Source organism: Calidris pugnax, unplaced genomic scaffold (genome assembly GCF_001431845.1).
Source record: "Calidris pugnax isolate Ruff unplaced genomic scaffold, ASM143184v1 scaffold56, whole genome shotgun sequence".
Lineage (NCBI taxonomy): Eukaryota > Metazoa > Chordata > Aves > Charadriiformes > Scolopacidae > Calidris > Calidris pugnax.
In genome coordinates, this window is record NW_015090839.1 from 12,107,332 (window position 1) to 12,123,807 (window position 16,476).

The following is a 16,476-nucleotide window of genomic DNA, read 5'->3' on the forward strand; positions in this document are numbered from 1 at the left end:
CCTTTTAAATAATAAAATAAATGCTTTGACCCAATGGCTTTTTTAGGAAAAAGAATAAATACAACCATGACCAAATAAATCCCCATTTAAAGCGTTTTCTTTTCATTCAAATAGGAAATAAATGTAAATTTGAAACCTTGATAGTTTTTGTAAAGTGGAATTGGAGGCCTTTGGCCAGCTCTTTTTATCTCTTGAAATCACTTTGTCACACGTATCAAAAAGTTTGGCCAGCCCTGATATATGTACGTAATAGAGTGTTTGCTCAGTGTTTGAAATACAGTGTATGAAATTGCTCACAGCACATTAAGAATGCTCAGCAATGTGCAATTTTAGGGTCGCACTTTATGCCGTGAGACACACCGTGCTGTTAGCAATCTTTTTTCTCTCACTAAGCACATATTATTTGAGTTTTCTAGTTGAGCATACACCTAAGCGAATTTTTACTTTTTTTAAAGTGGGCCATAAATTAACATCAAAGACTGGGGTCTCAAATCAGCTGTTATTTGAAGACTCTCTGCTCCTTCTCAAAGTCCTATATCATCCTTACATCAATATCCTTTATAGCAAAGCATGAATTCAGAGGATATAAAACCTACAAGTCCAATTAAAAAGGCATTACATACAAATTGTACATTAAAGGTAGCATTTTTTTTTAAAGAAAATTTCTGTCCTCTTGCAGGGTTTTTGTGTGACCTTTCTTAATTTCCTTACTTTATTTTCTTTTTAAAAGACTTTCAAAGATGACTGCTTTTCATCTATTTTTCCCAATGAAAATAGTGGTAGCTGCTTTCGCTTTGCTACACCCCGTCTTTCACTTCCTCTACAGGGGGCTGATCCACCCGGCCTTTAAAAGGGGGAAAAAACAGCTTTGGGAGCACCTGTCAAATAATAAAGTTGTGCAGTGATGTGACTCTGCGTGTGTGTGTGTGAGAGAGAGAAATCAAATGAAATCCGGAGCTGAAAAAATAATTCACTGTATGTAGCATAGAAGAAAAATCATGATGAAGTCCTGAGCTAACTCACATAATGCTTTCAGGAATCAGAAAAATGACACTGTCAAAACACAACATTAGTTTTCAGAAGCCTCCAGGCAAAATTTTATTTATTTAAAGTTAGCTCCTATTTTAATAACAAAAAAGTGGCAGCATATTCTACATCAAAGAAAAAAACTTTTCCTAATGTTTCCATTCCTCTTGTGAAGTACCGGAGCTCAAGTAGTGGAGCTGTCTTTCTCTAAATAATTACCTGAGTGGCAGGATCTCAACCTGAGAAAGTTTTTTGACTGCACCGGGGACTGTAGCATAAAGAGAATCCCATTTGGCTTGCCTAATCTAAGCAGCAATGTGAGATATTCTGACTTCTAGCATTTAAATAGTTAGTTTTAAACAAGATCCGTAACAATGAAAGGCAAGTCCTGAATCAACACCTTGGTAAGCTCCAGAGCCTTGATGAAGGAGCTCTGTACAAACGCGAAGCAGGTTCCTGGGCTACAGGTCTCCAGTCAAGACCCATTAGCCACATTCCTGGTGGCAGTGCCCAGGAGAGATGACCCCTAAAAGCAGGATGGCCCACAGGTGGTGGCTCCTCTCAAGTATTGCCCTCATTTCAGGCATCCTGACCTTAAGGAGCCAGGCCAGAGCACACTGTTGGAGTAGTTAAGGACTTACTATTTCATACCTTGTTGAAAGGATGAGATATTTTTTAAAGTGCATTTCTGGATCTCTTTCCTGGCAACTCTGTTTATTCCTCTTTGTTCTTCATACGTTAATCTTTTATAGTTACAACTAGTAATAGTGAGAAGACGGTTCGGGGTCCATTCCTTCAAAGCCATCCTATAAATAAAGAATAACCCCCTTAGGTCCCTGGACCTGTTGTTTGCCTTCTAAGCTTGGCTTCCCCACCGGTTCCTAATAATACCATTCCTTTGGCACTGACTTCTTGTCTGTGTTTCCTTTCTATTATTTCGTATCATTTAGCACCTCCTGCTTTGAACCTTAACAGAGCCAGCTCCGGGGCGGCACAGATTTGGTTCAGTTACAAAAGGCTCTACATTTGCATGTATCTGGGTCTTGCTGCAGAGCGGTTGGGTCTGTGTGGGAGTAGGACTGAACTTTGTTGCAATGAGATAACTCTTACATCTGAGGAATTTATTTCTTCCTTCTCGACCCCTGTTCTTCTACAAGCAATAAAATAAACTCCTGCCAAGGCATGGGCATCGGAGAAGGTGAGGTGAGGCTGGCACCAGCTGCATCTCTAATGCAGTGTCTCAACTTCTACTTCAGAGAAACAGTGTCTGCCTCGCACAGTGGGGGCACGGCAGTAATGTGATGTACCAAGGACCTTATGGCTACTGAGAACTGTCAACGATGTACCAAGGATGATATGGCTATTGAGAATACAGCCTGCTGCCCGACAGAGTCCAGAAGAGGGAATTTTCCCTTCTATCATGGCAAAACCTAAAGTGGAACAGACCTTCTCCTGAGTGACAGGAAGCAGTACCGCATGCTGCCCGTGATGTGGCTTTGAGCTACAGTCTCCCTGCGGTAACGGTGCTTCTGCCAAAGCAAATACCCCGGCTGGGGGCTGCAGAGACCTGGGGAGCTCTTCTCCCACCAGTGTTAACTGTGGAGACCAGTCTGCAGTCCCACTGCACCCAGGAGGCCTCCGCTCTGCGTGTGGGGCTGCCCCAGTGAGGGCCCAAGCAGGTTTATACACAACGGGCTGGTAAAGCCCTTTGGGATCGCTGGGGATGAATCATGCTGTAAAATGTACCATTAGTGTTACGAGATGTATTAGAGCCTTCTCCCGTGATCCGAGCCCGCTGCAGGCAGTGTGCTGGGAGAAAAGCTCTCCAGATTGTGCTCATGCAAATCGGTATCTGTGATCACATTCATTATGGCTCCCACTACAACATTACTTTCACACTCTTGTGTGCTGTTCACTCAGTCTAAACTTTTTGTTATTGCAGGTTGTATGACTACAACATAGCATCTCTTTGCCAACACCTTTACAAGGGTGAGAAAACATTATTTCAAGAGATACAAATCTGGAAATAGAGGCACAAGAAAACTAATGGATATGCTTGAGCTTACCCAGGAAAGGGTGGCGTCAACCTAATCTGTCTCTTGACTCTGGAGTCCCTTAACAGGTTACTAGATCAGGGCAGCTCTCCATTTGTTCAGGGAGTTTAGTTCAGCTTATCTTTTTGTTCAGAAATGCTATTTTCTTCTGAACTGGAAACCTGCATAATTTACAGAAGAACAGGAGTTCCTGAAAGCTGGGAAGGACAAAAGTGAAATGTGACCTATTTTGAGAACATCCTGGTTTTACTGTGGACAGTAAGTCCTGTCAGCTGGGTTAAATTATGCAAACAGTATTTTAAAATGATTTAGAATTAAATGGTACAATCACAAAATGGAAACATAATAGGAAATGGAGGACGAGCATACGTATCCGAGAAATGGTTTTCAAACATTGCCAGTGAAATGGAGAGTCAAGGCAATGACAAGGAAACTTCTGCCAGTGACATATCCTGTGAGAAGATCCTCAGAACAACCTGACTATTTGGGAATATAGGGGAAAAGCAGACAGTGCTCTAAAATATGAGAAAAGCCGGAAACCACAGGCAAAACTTAGCCCTGAATTCATCCAACAGGAGTCAAAGCCAGGAACTTGTGAGCAGTGAGTCATCAGTAAAAGGGCACTTGCATGTAACATACGGGTTCAGTTCACAGGTACCCAGTCTGTTTTTTAAAATTAAAATTTAAAATATGACAAAAATATTCAGTGTTCAGATGAAAGTTGAAAAAAAGAAGCTTTCAAGATCTCAAGTCTGTATTTTGAATGTTTGGCTAATACATCAACACAGGCTGGCTTGCCAAAAATATTAAAATATAACTAAAGAGATCATAAATTAGTAAATTGTCAAGTATTCTTAATATGCATTCCCAATGCCAGACATTTATAATAGTAAAAGCAGGTTACTTAAATAATAACTGCCAGTTAGTACTCAGAAAGCTCAGGACAGTTTTGCTTTAGCAGACAGAATAAACTAAGTTTGCTTCAGCAAACCCATCCTGAAAGAAGTAAAAAAGATTTAACTTGGACACATGAAAAGTTTCTGTATTTTAGGATTTCAGTGTTCATTTAGAGAACTATTATACCATGCAGTACAAACCTTTTATTAAATCAATGCCTTCATTTATTTGAAATAAAAGTGTTATTCAAGCACTGTATTTTGACAGACTAGACTACTGCACATAGGCAGGAGATAATGGATGGAACGGGATGTCCTTGAAGGAGAGGAGCTGCTTCAGATCACCTCTTTAATACTCAGGAGACACCCTGCTTCCAATGACCGTCAGATTTCTAAAGGCAAAAAGATGCACCAATGCTGTCTGGTGTAACAAATCAGCTCCCGAATCACCTAACTATAAAACTCACAGGGAAAAAATTAAATAAGCTCTGCTTAAAATATCTCAATGTCATTTTTAAATCTATTTAGGAAGATCAGCTCTGGTGCTTTTATAGCAGCTTAGTCATGTGCATTGTAGAGGCTCACTGGGGCTGTGGCCATCGCTGGGTTTTGAAATGAGTAAAACACAAAGTTATTAAATCAGTTTTGGTCTTGCAGTCCCATTTGGTCAGTTCACTTTAACATGCTTTCAAGCAATTAAAGAAATTGATATACGGAGATTTTTAAAAGAGGCAGGAGATAAAATGTCTCTGACAGAGATCTATAACAAGAAGAAAAGATGTGTAAGCCATATTCTAACACTTGTTACAGCAGAAAAAAGAAAAATTAAAATCTTGGGTTACATTTTTAAAGACACTTTCCCACCTATTACATAGCCTTTCTCTGTTCTGAGTGCTAGAACCTAGATCAGCCAACATTTTGTGTCATAATATGCACACACATTTTCCTGAAGGCTCAATAGAAATCAGAGAAACAGAAGAATTTGCACATGTATATTTAAAGTCCTCATACCCACTATCTTAGCACAGTATATGAATTTATAGGCTTGAGATTAAAACCTGCTGGGGAAAAGACTCAGCAAAGCTCATCATGGAAAAAAAATCCACAACAAACCCTGCATCCATAGATTTTGAGTGTTAATTGTCTTTCCCTCTTTTCACTAAAACACCCATATATGTGTGTGTGTGTGTGTGTGCACATGTCTCCCCAACTCCCATCTTCAGCTAGCACTTTGGTTACAAATGAAGGGAAAAACAGCTCCGTGAAACAACTTACTCACAGTAGGACCCAGTAATTCTGATGAAAGCGTGGCAGCATAAGGCAGATAAAATGGTATTAAGTTATTTCTTTCTATTATAAAAGTCTTAGGTCTCTATGTGGAGCAGCACTTTACTCACCTACCTCGCATATCTATGTTGAACAAATTGCCTTATTCGTGCTTAAAACACCGCAGACCCAGGTTATAGCTTTAGCTACTCACCACTTAGAAGCTGCATGAACCCTCTCAGGGAGAAAAAGTTAGCAAACTATTCTTTCTTAGCTATACATACAGTAACCCATTGAAGTTCTAGTTGTCTCAAAAAAGGAAAAGGTTTGCTTTCTGTTGAGAAAAAGAACCCCACTAACCACCACTGTTTTTCAGACCAATGCATTCTGTTACCACTTTTCAATGCACCTCTAGTGGGGAAAAGAAGGATGGTTTGAGTCACGAATCTTGCAGGAAAACTTGCAGAAAAAGCTGCAGTACAGTACAAAACCCAAGATCAACATGTCTGTGTATCTTTTTTAAGCTCACTATGAAAAAAATAACTGTTACAGGATACATGGTCAAACTCATGCCATCTATTTGGTTCCCATATATCTCTGAAAAATTAAGCTTTGCCCTTATCTGTCCGAAGGTACCGTCTGTCTCTCTTTTCCTGCTTCAGTCCAGCTTGTTCCTCTGGTCTGTGGGTGCTCCACACTGAAAGAAATAAAATACTGGTATTTCCAGGGAGAAGTAAAAAATGATTTAGCCTTCTAAGGAAGTATTCAAACAAAACAGACATATCCAGGTATTAACAAGTTCTTTTCTGATCATGGGAGAGCATAAGGATCTAATATGCTTTAGTCTAACCTAAAAATGATACCGAATGCTAATGAACTAAAGTTTTGTTAATAGATTTTTCCCTTTATTCTCAAGAAATTTAATTTAATAGATACATGTATTTATACACTGGTATATAAAAAGCTCTTCGCCTTCCCCTTTCTAAAACTATTTAAATAACTGTGAAAAAAATAGTTCTTACTAAAGAGGATGGCAGCTCTGCTATACCACTTGCTATAATGGTAAGGAACAATGACATTCTGCAGTCTCTAATTTCAAGTCATGATCAGCATCATGTGCTGGACACACAAAGCATCTAACGGAGGAAGACCCTCTTATCTCTAGTCGCTGGCTTCATATTGGCTGCTGCCAAGTGTGTATCTGGTAGTGGGTAAGGAAATGAAGCTGGAGCACAAAGTCTACCTCTTGGTCACCCCAATGCAAACATCCTGCCACGCAGTTGACTTCCGTGGAGTTATCTCAGAATCAAGCTGGTGTAAGAGAAGGACAACTGGAGTCATGTAGCCTCAGCGCTCACACTCTGGAAGAGAAGCAATGAGAATATATTGATGTAGAACACAGGCAAAGGCTTGATACTCTTTTTTTGAAGGTTTAATTTTATCGCCTTTGTCTGAAAATAAGATTTCTTGGCAGTGCTTTACTGCCTCAAGCAAAGTCCAAAAGGCTTTCTCTCCTGTACTGATCTTGTATCACGTTATGAGTAAAATATCAGTCACAATGAAATCGATGGGAGCTTCACCTCTATGTTTGAGCCTGTTTTAATGAAAGCAGTGGTAAAACTCCTGTTGATTTTCTGGAGAAGACTGAAGCCCTGGGGAACACTGCTAACTCTTTAATAAGAGCTGCCTTCCAGACTGAAAGCACAAGGATGCCCACTATTGCCTCAGAAAGCAGGATGGCAAATCCTACAGTCTGGGTGTCACTGCCATTATTCCCCTTGGTAAAACGTGGATCCTGAGTACCCTCTGAATAATTCTTCCCTGGTGCAAGACAAGGGTTAAAATCTGGCCACAAATGAAGTCTTAATCAATTGACCTGAATTCAGTAAATTCAACATAGAGTTGAAAGGATTCAAGTCTTTAAAACAGTACTGGATCTAATGTTCTGATTTCACCTCCATCCAAAAGATCTGAAGTTATAATCAGTATATTGTAACCAGGCCTAAATATATCAAACAAAAGAACTGATGTGATCAGAGCAGCTGACATCTCCCAAGAGCCACCTGCTATTACCAGAATGTATCTAAAAATAAGCAAGAAAAAAGCACAATATTTTGAAAAGAAACCTTTATTGTTCGTACAAAGCTGACTGTCACATATCATGAGGCGTCATTAACAAGCGAAATATGACTTTGCTTAAATCAAACAATATTGTTTAATGAAAGTACCCAACACAGTTATGATCAGTTCCTTTCTTTGTTCTTTCCCGGATGGAATGTGTACTTTGATGTCAACTCATCTCTTCCAAACTGCTAGCTTAGCCAGCAGCTTATATGAATAACTTCCTGGCCAGGTAAATCCACCACAGGTACTAAAATCAGAGCTGGGGTCTTCTTGCCCAAATAGTTTTCCAGGTGTTCTTGCAGTCCTAAAAAAGAAACACAATAATTACTGGACCCTCTTTCTCAAATTTTCTATTGTGTCCTATTTCTTAAAAATTATTTCAAAATACATTTTTTAAAATTATTGCGGAGCACCAATTAACAAACGGAAGTGGAATGCAACTCTTGAGTTTTCATTTTATATAGAAGGAAGAATCACCATCTCCCACCTCCTCATCAACTAATTTGAGATTAACTTTACATGTTGCCTAAGGCCACAATTCAGTAAAACAGTTAAAAGCATGTTTCTCAACCTTGAGGGAGTGAGTGCTCTGATGATTACAGATATAGCAAGCTGAAACTAAGTGCAGGTAGTAAAAATAACTAAAGGCCAGTTGAAACTCAGTTTTTTGTAATTTTTGATATTTGGATGATCAGCACGTAGTTGTCTATAAATGAAATTCCGCTCTCAAGTCCCACTGTGGTGCATCAATCTACTACAAGTTAAAGTGGGCCATTTTAAAAAACATTATGAACATGATTTCCATTTGAAATCGGTGGAAGCATGTCACGTTGAAGATATAATGGAGGAAGTCCAGGGATGGCAACATATATGAAGGCATATCTTGGATATAGAGAGATTCAAACTGATAAAAATATAAAATCTAGCTATAAAGAGCCGTAAAGGGACCGGTATGTGACAAAAGCTTGTAAATGTTAAGTCCATTATGGAGCAGAATTGGTAATAGAAAAGATCTAATTAGGAGGATATGGCTGAAAACTAAAGAATGGAAAATTTAAACTTGGCATCACGACATTTCTGGTTGTGTTGCAGCCTCAGTGGACCTGCTGGAAATCCAGCCACACAGAACCCTTAGAGACTACCCAAAACCCCTCCAAATGATCCCAGAAAAGACAGTTTCCCAATGGTAAGGTATGGCCTGCACGGGTTTTGTTTTCGCTAAGTTATTTCTGTCTGCAGCTTCTGTGATTATGGCAATTCTTTTTAACACCAAGCAATCTTGGCTGGAGAGGGTGTAAAGAGGGCAGAACTTGAAGACTGGCAGAACTTTTTTTTTGGCATCACTGCCTGTGAAGCTGTGAATAGGCAGTTCAGTCAAAGTGTTACCTCAGCCAGGATAAAACAGGAGTTTTTCAATTATATTCACTGAAGCCAAAACCCTTCTCTCTTGTTATCTGGCAGCAGTAGCATAAATTAATGTAATAACGGCAACGCTAACTACGAAATATTGCAACGACAGTCCCTGTCTTCTGAAATTCTTCTGACTTCCTTTTGTATTAACACCATTGCCATTAGATGTGAAAACAGAGAAGGGTGAGCCAAAGATCAACAGTCACCTCAAAGGTCAAAGGATTTCTTCACGTGGTGTTTAGAAAGGGACTTGGTCTACGTATTACAGGTACTCAGCAGTGTCCCCACAATTAAGCATCAGCTGACATTTTCACTCTAAACTTTGACTTCAGAAACTTTATAGCTATGCTTGCTCAGAAGGCATTAAGTGGAAGTGGGTAAACGCAAGCCACATCAGAAATCACTAATCCCACCCTATGAAAATTACATTTCCTTTTTTTCCTCAATTAAAATTGTGAAAATATAATTTTAGTCTTTAACTTTTTTTTTTCCTCACCGTAACTAAACCAGGTATTACTTTCAAAGGGGGAATTTGAAAGTGAGCCTATCTGGAAATAATACTCCATTCTTTTGGGCTTTTGAGGTGGCCAAAATAGCCATAAATATTTACATATGAGCATGTCCCAGTGGACTTCGTTGCCAGCCAGAGTGAGCCACCTTTCCAAAAGACTATTGCAAATGCAAACTGCTGCAGCAAAGCCTACACATATAAATGAAATGTGGATGAAAATCTGGGACATACGACTCTAAATGTTTTATTATACTGATAAATCAAATAGAGTGATATGAAAACATTCTACTTCAGTGTGCATCTTTATACATTTAAAAATTGTGGATAAAAGTCTGGTCATACAAATTTCCCCTCAAGAAAGGAGACTGGGTATTCTAAAACAGTACAATTGTACTCTAAGGCCCCACAGAAAACAATGCAGAACTAATAAATCTGTGTCAGCCTATGTAATCATAACTGATACAATCCAAGAATTGACAGCTATATTTTTTACCTGCTATAATGCTACCCTAAATCCCAATATAATTGGATATTTTTAATGATGTGACACCAATAAAGACACAATATATATTTTTTCATTCATGCAAATTATGCTTTTTGATAAATAAGAGCCTCAGTCATGAGTGTCTTCTGTAGTATGTAGCTCTGTTCCAATACAAATATTTCAAAAATTTGTTTCCTATGTATCACTTATGGAACTGTTTGCCCAGTTGCATGCCATACTTACAAAAGTAGATCCTAAAAGTGAACAGAAGTAAAGGACAGAGCATTATAGTGTGGTTACTGGGGCTTTAACAGGAGGTATATATGATTGATACCTGTCTTAAAGTTATGTAATCTGCCCTGATATAGAATGTTTACTGAAGTACAAACAAAGCAGCTGATTAGCAAGCAGCAAGCATGTAGTGTGTATTATGCATGTTTTAAATTAATTTCCTGTGACTGTCAGCATTATTTATTATTATTACATGAAATTTGCCAAGAGCAGGTGAGCTTCATCCTGTAAGATGTATCCCTGTGACTCCCAACTGACCAGCAGAAGTTCAGGGCACAGGTTCTGCACTGCTGTGCATTTTTCTATTGACCTGGGTACAGCTGAGGGACATAACCAAAACTGAAAATGAACAAAAATAATTCAAATTCTTTCCCTCTCTCACCAAAAATTCTGGCCATACAATCTATTTCTGCGATTCCTCTCTAAGGACAGGATACTGAGATCAATAGTTTGATGCTCTCTCACACTGCCTGAGCAGCTCTTCCATATAACATGCCACAACCTAACATAGTAAGCTATTTTTTTTAAAGGTGCTTTTCACACTAAGTAGATAAAACAATGTCCTAGGAGCCCCTAAAGGGTCATTCCAAATGATTAGGAAGACGGTTTTTACATCCGTGCTGTCATTGGCTTCAGCAGGATTTAGGCAGGATGAGGGGAGGCCACAGAATCCACTTAGGTTTCCAAAATCAGGTCCCCATTATTGCTGCCGTTATTGCTTTGCTGGATTATGTGCAGGGGAGGAGTAATCTAATAGCTCATATTGAAAAGGAAAATGGTAACAAAAAGGAAGATCACATTTAGCCCAGTACATAAAAAATCACTTTCATATTACAACTGCTATCTTTCCTTCACTTTTTAACCAAAAGATATTGTTACATTGCTTAGAGCAGGTTTTTAAATCCCTGAGCTAATAAAGCTCCATTGCTTCAGCTGCAGAGATGTGACATGCAGCGTGTACTTTGAAAAGATGCGTCACCGGGGATCAGGTTCCTAACAGACTCAGAGTTGCAGTCCCAGAAGATGTGCCCCTGGTGTGCAGAACACTTAACCCTTCGACCAGCACCAACATGACTATTCACAAGTTATTGATGTCCCTAAATCCCTGGCAGATTGCAGACAGTCCTTGTCTCCCTGGAAGCCAAAGCATATGGTCTCTAATGAGATGGATTAAAAAATACATATACACATTCAAGGCTTTGCCACATGAAGGTAAAGCCACAGAAATGGTAGAAGGTGATTGAACTGGACTGAGCACTGTTAAATACATGCTTAGCCTCTTGTTATGGATCATTTCCATTGATCTATATACAGTTTCACAGCATAGTTTAATTAAAGCTGTCTGGAACAAGCCTCTGCTTTAAATGATCAGGCAGCGCAGTGAAAAGGTGAAACATGAGGACCTGGAGGCCCTCCCTCCCGTCTTTAAACACCCAGCTGACTGTCTCTGTGGTTTACAATCATAGCAAGGAAGGAATATGTGCTTTTTAAAAAATTATCTGGTTTTACTGCTCTTTATGAGGCTTATATGCCAGAGAAATCAGTTCAGGATTTTCTCCACACTTTTAATTAAGATAATGGAAAATGACATAGTGGAATATAAGATTTTAAAACAAACTCCGTACAATTGGTTTGCTTCATTTTAGTTGATGCCTTCCTGTCCAAAACAAGCACAATAAACAAAAAAATACTGTTGGAATATAAAAGCGAGTCACTTTGCAAGATACGGTTTTGTGCTGATTTTTTGTTGCAGCTGTGAAGATGTTAAATGATAATAATGTGGACATTTTGCATAGTCCAATACTTGGCTTTTCATATACTACCTTATGCTTTTCTTTACTATTCTTGATGACATTATTTCATGTTGGCCATGTTGGTCATTTCCAGTTATGGGACCATGTTTTCAAAATTGCTGTGCCCACAGCAAAAATGGATGCAACGTCTTGTAAATAATCATGTTTCCATTTTGAAGACGTATCAGCTAGATCTTCAAAAATACTAAGAACTTACCAGTTCCAGGGAAAACTGGCCAAAGATATGTTACTCGATACTTTCATGAATTTCTTCCAAAATTTAACAATTCAAAGTCAGTCTTGATATTTTTCAAGTGGGACACATTAATATGCCCAAAAAGAGGGAAATCAACAATAGCTAAACTTAGGAGGATGGAAATAGAACTTGCTTTGGAAGCCAGCCACTCCTGATTATTTATCCTGGTTATCGCACTGATTTCCCTCAGTCCTTCTGGTTTTGAGTGAGTTACAGTCTGAATTGGTTAGTTATTTATAACATCAGGATAGTGATAGTCCAACCTCCCCTGCGATGAGCAGGGACATCTTCAACTAGATCAGGTTGCTCAGAGCCCCGTCCAACCTGACCTTGAAAGTTTCCAGGGACGGGGCATCTACCACCTCTCTGGGAAACCTGTGCCAGTGCTTCGCCACCCTCATGGTAAAAAATTTCTTCCTTATATCTAGTCTGAATCTTCCCTCTTTTCATTTAAAGCCATTACCCCTTGTCCTATTGCTACTAAAAAGTTTGTCCCCATCTTTCCTGTAGGCCCCCTTTAAGTAGTGAAGGGCCACAATAAGGTCTCCCTGGAGCCTTCTCTTCCTCAGGCGGAACAACCCCAACTCTCTCAGCCTGTCCTCATAGGAGAGGTGTTCCACCCTCTGATCATTTTTGTGGCCATCCCCTGGACCTGCTCCAACTGAGACAAAAAACCACTCTTTAGGGAAGACTATAGTGTTAATATATTTTACTGCTAGTCCTGTTTGTGCAGTGGACTTCTTGTCCCTTTGGAATCTATCCTGAACCCAAAAAAGCCAGTTCTTGCGATGTTTTTATGCAGGCGACGGTGGAAACATAATGAAAGTTGCTGTAAGCTTGGATGGGTACCCACGGGACTCTGAGCATCTCTTTCTGCAGCTGAGCAGAAAAAGAGGAAAATGAGCTGTTTTCCTGCATGACTTACTGATAACTCCTGCTCACAGAATCAGTGAGGAGACACTGCGAGCGTGCAAGGTAGCAGCCATGGACCTTACTGTTCATGGGAGATACAAGAGAGATGAGTGATTGTCTTATCTTAATCCACACTAGTTAGTCAGTGAGGGTGCCTGCTCCCTGCACCACCAGCTGGGAGAGGAGAGGGGCAGTTGGCCTCAAATGACCAGCTCTGTAAGGAGTCCAGAAGCTGCCTCTTCCCCTCCCAGCCTCACCAACCTCTCTGCCGTTCTCCTGCTTGGGCAGAGGGGCTCACTCATCATCCAGGAGGGCACTAACATTTACAGGAACCTCACTTCTCTAGAGCTGAGTCACTTGGCTGAGTAACTATGGAAGTTTTTTTAGACCGTAGCTAATGCATTTTTTCAGCATCTGAAAGAAAATTAGTAGACAAAACAGTTATTTTTAGTGCTGGTTTGATTGTGGGCCTGTCAGCCTTAGCAATGCATCTCTTTTATCAAGCTGCCACGATACCTTGTTTTGTTTTCAGAGCAAAGTTTGATTAAAGACCAATTTCAGAAAAGTTCCTCACTGTGGGCGTTAATTAGAGCTTTCTGGACTCTGCAGGGTTTAGCTTATGATCCGTTTCACTTACTAAACCCTGTAATTCAAGTTACATGAAGATGGGAATGAACCAACCCCTTTCTATTCTTCTGAAGGCTTCTGTTTAATTCAGTCATGAAAGAGCCTCTCTCCTTTCCTTCCCTAATATGGAATTCTAATTTCTGCCCTTTCCTAAACAAAATTAAAAATAATACTTCACATCTATAAAGAGTTTTCAAACTAATGAACTGAGACACATCCTCAGGGTTTCAGATTGAGGTGGATAAACTTTAGGAAGCCTTTGCTTCCAAATAATGTTTTCAGTGGTGCCCAAGTATACTATACATCTTAGGAAAAACAGGTAAACATCTGTTTCCCTTTCTCTGCTATTTTTCTGGGACTGAAGTATTGTCATTCTGTAAGAGAAGGTCCCTGCCATTCTCTTTCTCCCCTCCTGGTGCAGACAAGAAAAGCTCTTTGACTTTCTGCAAGCAAAAGGCCAGCTACTAGCTCCAAAAATCATAAAAAGGTGCTTGGTGAAAAAAAGACTTAGTAATTCTTGCAGGCACTAAGTAGCAGATTGAAGCAGAATTTATAACACGATATAGTTAAAAATACGATCTATGTAATAAAATGAATTAAATGAAAACTCCATTGGGGTACTGTGCAAATACAAGCAGACAAAAAAAACCCAGCCCCAACCAAAACCTGACTTGGCTGCACTGGTTATTTGAAACTAGGCCAACCAAAACAAGAAACCATGGACTATAGAGAACAAACCTGTTAAGGAGAAGATGACCTAAAATGGTCCATTTCTGTTTTCCAGCAAACAGCCTGAACCAGAGAAGGGAGGCTGAATGAGATAAGGTTTTTAAGCAGAGTTCACGGATACTATTATCTGAAAACATCCTCTCCCAAGTGTACATTCTCTCCTGAATTTCCTCCCAAATTTTGAAACACAACCTCAGCTCAGTTGGGAAGCTGGTATGAACTCTTCCTACAGCTGTACAGCATGAGAGATGCACCAGGAATGCTGAGGAGGTACCTGCATCAGGCAATAGTCATCCAACGAGGTTTTATACTGATATTTCTAAGAATTACAATTTCAATCCCAAATGCCATCCCTAAGACAGTTACAGGCCACCAAACTCTGGCTATAGGTATGTTATCATGCACACCAACAGCAAATTGCTGAAAGAAATGTGACTCTTTTAAAGACAAACAAATGTTGTCAAGCTCTTCTGCGCATTAGTTATGGCTGTTTCTCAGGAGAAGGAATTAAGGTTTAGCTTCCACAATAATTCTTTCAAGCTGCCGGCTATAGCTTAGAAAATAGCAGAGCATGAAAACTCATCACTTTGTGCTTTCCAGTGTTCTGTTTTTAGTCATGTCCTACATACAGGTTGAGAATCGGCCTATACAAGGTTATAAATGTGCACTTTTGTTTAAAATGCCATTACCCTTCTGCACTAAATAAAGAAACACTTAAGCATGCCCTTCCAGTACTCTCAGGGAAGTCTAAATATAATTTCAAAGAGAACGGAGGACTGAACTTTTGGAGCACAATCACTCAGGGAAGAACTTGTGCTTTTTCTAAAACCATGACAGAGTGCAAAGATCACGAGCCTGTTTTCCCTGTGTGCTATCCTTCAACCCCCTAACGACCCAATCTCTTTAAGGGGCGGATGGTTATTGAACTTGTATGCCAGCTGTGCTCAACATCTCTGGGGAGGACGAGCTGTAATGACACCGAGCAGGGATGAGTTATGAATGGAGACAGATTATTACAAACATATGAAACAGTAAGGACCCATTTTTCAAGAGGCATCTAAGAATGCACTTCACAGGATGTGTGAGCACTTGTTTGCTCATATATTCATCTGAATGTGCCTACGTGGACAGATAAAACTGCAGGATTCACGACAGGCTCACACACACACCTTTTTCTGGGGTATGCAAAATCAGATAAATGTGCACTTCATTTTTTTTCCAGATTAATTGAATACTTGGTGTGAAAATGATCAACTGCAACAGCACCTGTGCAGTAATTAGGGAACTCGCTTTTTCACCTTCAGGTCACATTATAGCCACTGACTCCTGGCCCATAGTCCAAGAGCAGGAGATGGTGCAGATTTGCAAGCTGTAGGACAGTTGGTCGCTGTGCCTCCCAGGTAGGGCTGGGGACACTGGTGGGGCAGTGTGTGTGGGAGGCTCGGCTGCGCCTGCTGGGAATTCAAGAACTTTTATCTCCAGGGCCTGTCAATCTGGCACCTTTCACAAGTGTTAAATTCACTTAAGTATATTTTTTAAGAAGCTGTCATGAGACATACTGAAGCAAATATGTCCTTCGGTGGCTACACATGGACTTGGTTGTAACAATGTTTGTTAAGTGCTTTGACATCCTTAAATGATATGTATGGTACAGCTTCCACATTCGTTCGTTTATTCAAGTCTGCTAAATAGTCTCTAATACCGATGGGTTTAAGAAGTATCTGATTGAACATACAGCATCCAAAAAGCCTGACCATGAAGAGATGTTTATATAACCAGTAGCCACCACATACATCTGCTGGTGGGAGAATTTAGTCTACAAATAATAGAAAAGGTTTATAAAAGACTTTGTGATAAGCATCTTCAGACTGGGCATGGAGAAGATCATATGGTCCTTGCTTTATGTCAAGTTAAGCTGTGATCTTTTACAATAATATTGATGAATAATTTTTTTTCAGCTTCTGGGCCAGATTCCCAACTTCTGTAAATTGTAGCTATGCTAATTTACACCTGCTGCGGAGCTTGCACAGTAGATTACATATTTATATATAGTATCATGTGCAAACTAATGAGGTTATTTCTAGATGTTTACCATTG

At 39.8% G+C, this 16,476-nt stretch overlaps 1 protein-coding gene across 3 annotated transcripts in view; it reads right to left on the reverse strand.

Moving 5' to 3' along the window:
- Positions 1-7,381: 7,381 nt before the first annotated feature.
- The window catches only part of DPH6 (diphthamine biosynthesis 6), a 193,578-nt gene continuing 184,483 nt past the window's right edge, over positions 7,382-16,476 (reverse strand). For all 3 annotated transcript variants that reach the window (XM_014941655.1, XM_014941656.1, XM_014941657.1), the window contains exon 15: positions 7,382-7,670. In XM_014941655.1, the coding sequence (XP_014797141.1) occupies positions 7,555-7,670 (116 nt within the window). In that variant the 3' untranslated portion in view covers positions 7,382-7,554. The remainder of the gene's footprint in view (positions 7,671-16,476) is intronic.